The following is a 1,034-nucleotide window of genomic DNA, read 5'->3' as shown; positions in this document are numbered from 1 at the left end:
CCGCCCCTGTCACCCCGACGGGCGACCACGCCCCTCCCAGGCTGCTCCCGCTCGCTGCGCACCCACAGTCCGCTGCCGAGGTCTCCCGCAACCTCCCTGCCGAGGATCCAGGAAAGAGAGCTCGCTGCCCTAATCCGGGGCACAGGGGGGAGACTCGGTGTCGCCCCTTCTCCTCACCACGCAGGGGGAGCTGGACGGTTGCCGGGTGAAAGAGGAGACAGCGGAGCACCGTCTCGGAGGTGTTGGGCTCCGGCGACCCGGCTCGCCTAGACCCACTCGAGGTCTACCCCCACCCCCGGCCCCAGGCTGAAACAAGCGGCGGGCGTTCCGACTCCCCGCCCCCGGCCGGCCCCGCCCAGGATGGCCAGTTCCCATAGCAATCGCACAGACACCGGTTGCCAAGCAACCCCTCCCTCTCCTCCCTCCCCTCCTAGCCCGTCCGCTCCCCCCACCCCAGCCTTCTCCCACCCCCTAGCCAGCCTCCACCTCCCCGGGGGCGCCGGCGCGGCCCCTCGGGATTGCTCTGGTCCTGGCTGCGCGCGCGTGTGTGAGTTTCCGTGTGTTTCATTGTGTCCGTTGCGAGGGGGTGTGCGTGTGCGAGTGGAGAGTTTGTGGGATGGGTGTGTTGGGGGCCCACCGGCCAGGAGGGACCCCGAGCTGTTGCACAGCTGGCGGCGAAGGGACCCGCCCGCCGCTGCCGCTCCTTTGTGTCTCGCGCGGAGCCGGCGCCGCGCCCACCCCTCCGCGGCCCGCGCCCCGGGCGGTGTTTGTGTGCGTGCGTGTGGGTGTTGGGGGGTCCGGGCTGGCCGTACCTTCGATGCAGCACACCCGCCACAGCCCCGAGTGGGTGAGGTCGCCGCGGGCGCGGCGGGGCGGGGGCCCGTCGTCCATGGTCAGGTTGGTGCCGTTGCAGATGTGCGCGCTGGAGTAGAGCCAGTAGTCCGTGCCGATGGCGATGGCCATGAGCGAGAAGGCGGCGAAGGCTCCGGCCGTGGTCAGCAGCATCTGCAGCCCGCGGTCGCATCGCACCATGG

At 71.4% G+C, this 1,034-nt stretch overlaps 1 protein-coding gene across 1 annotated transcript in view; it reads right to left on the bottom strand.

Annotated features, from left to right (window-relative positions):
- CACNG4 (calcium voltage-gated channel auxiliary subunit gamma 4) overlaps nt 1–1,034 on the bottom strand; it is a 62,436-nt gene extending 61,402 nt beyond the window's left edge. Inside the window, exon 1 of the mRNA XM_004374200.1 lies at nt 813–1,034. Coding sequence (XP_004374257.1) covers nt 813–1,032 — 220 coding nt within the window. The 5' untranslated portion in view covers nt 1,033–1,034. The remainder of the gene's footprint in view (nt 1–812) is intronic.

Source organism: Trichechus manatus, unplaced genomic scaffold (genome assembly GCF_000243295.1).
Source record: "Trichechus manatus latirostris isolate Lorelei unplaced genomic scaffold, TriManLat1.0 scaffold00028, whole genome shotgun sequence".
NCBI lineage: Eukaryota > Metazoa > Chordata > Mammalia > Sirenia > Trichechidae > Trichechus > Trichechus manatus.
Note: the sequence above shows the minus strand (reverse complement) of the source record. Positions and strands in the feature narration are given on the sequence as shown.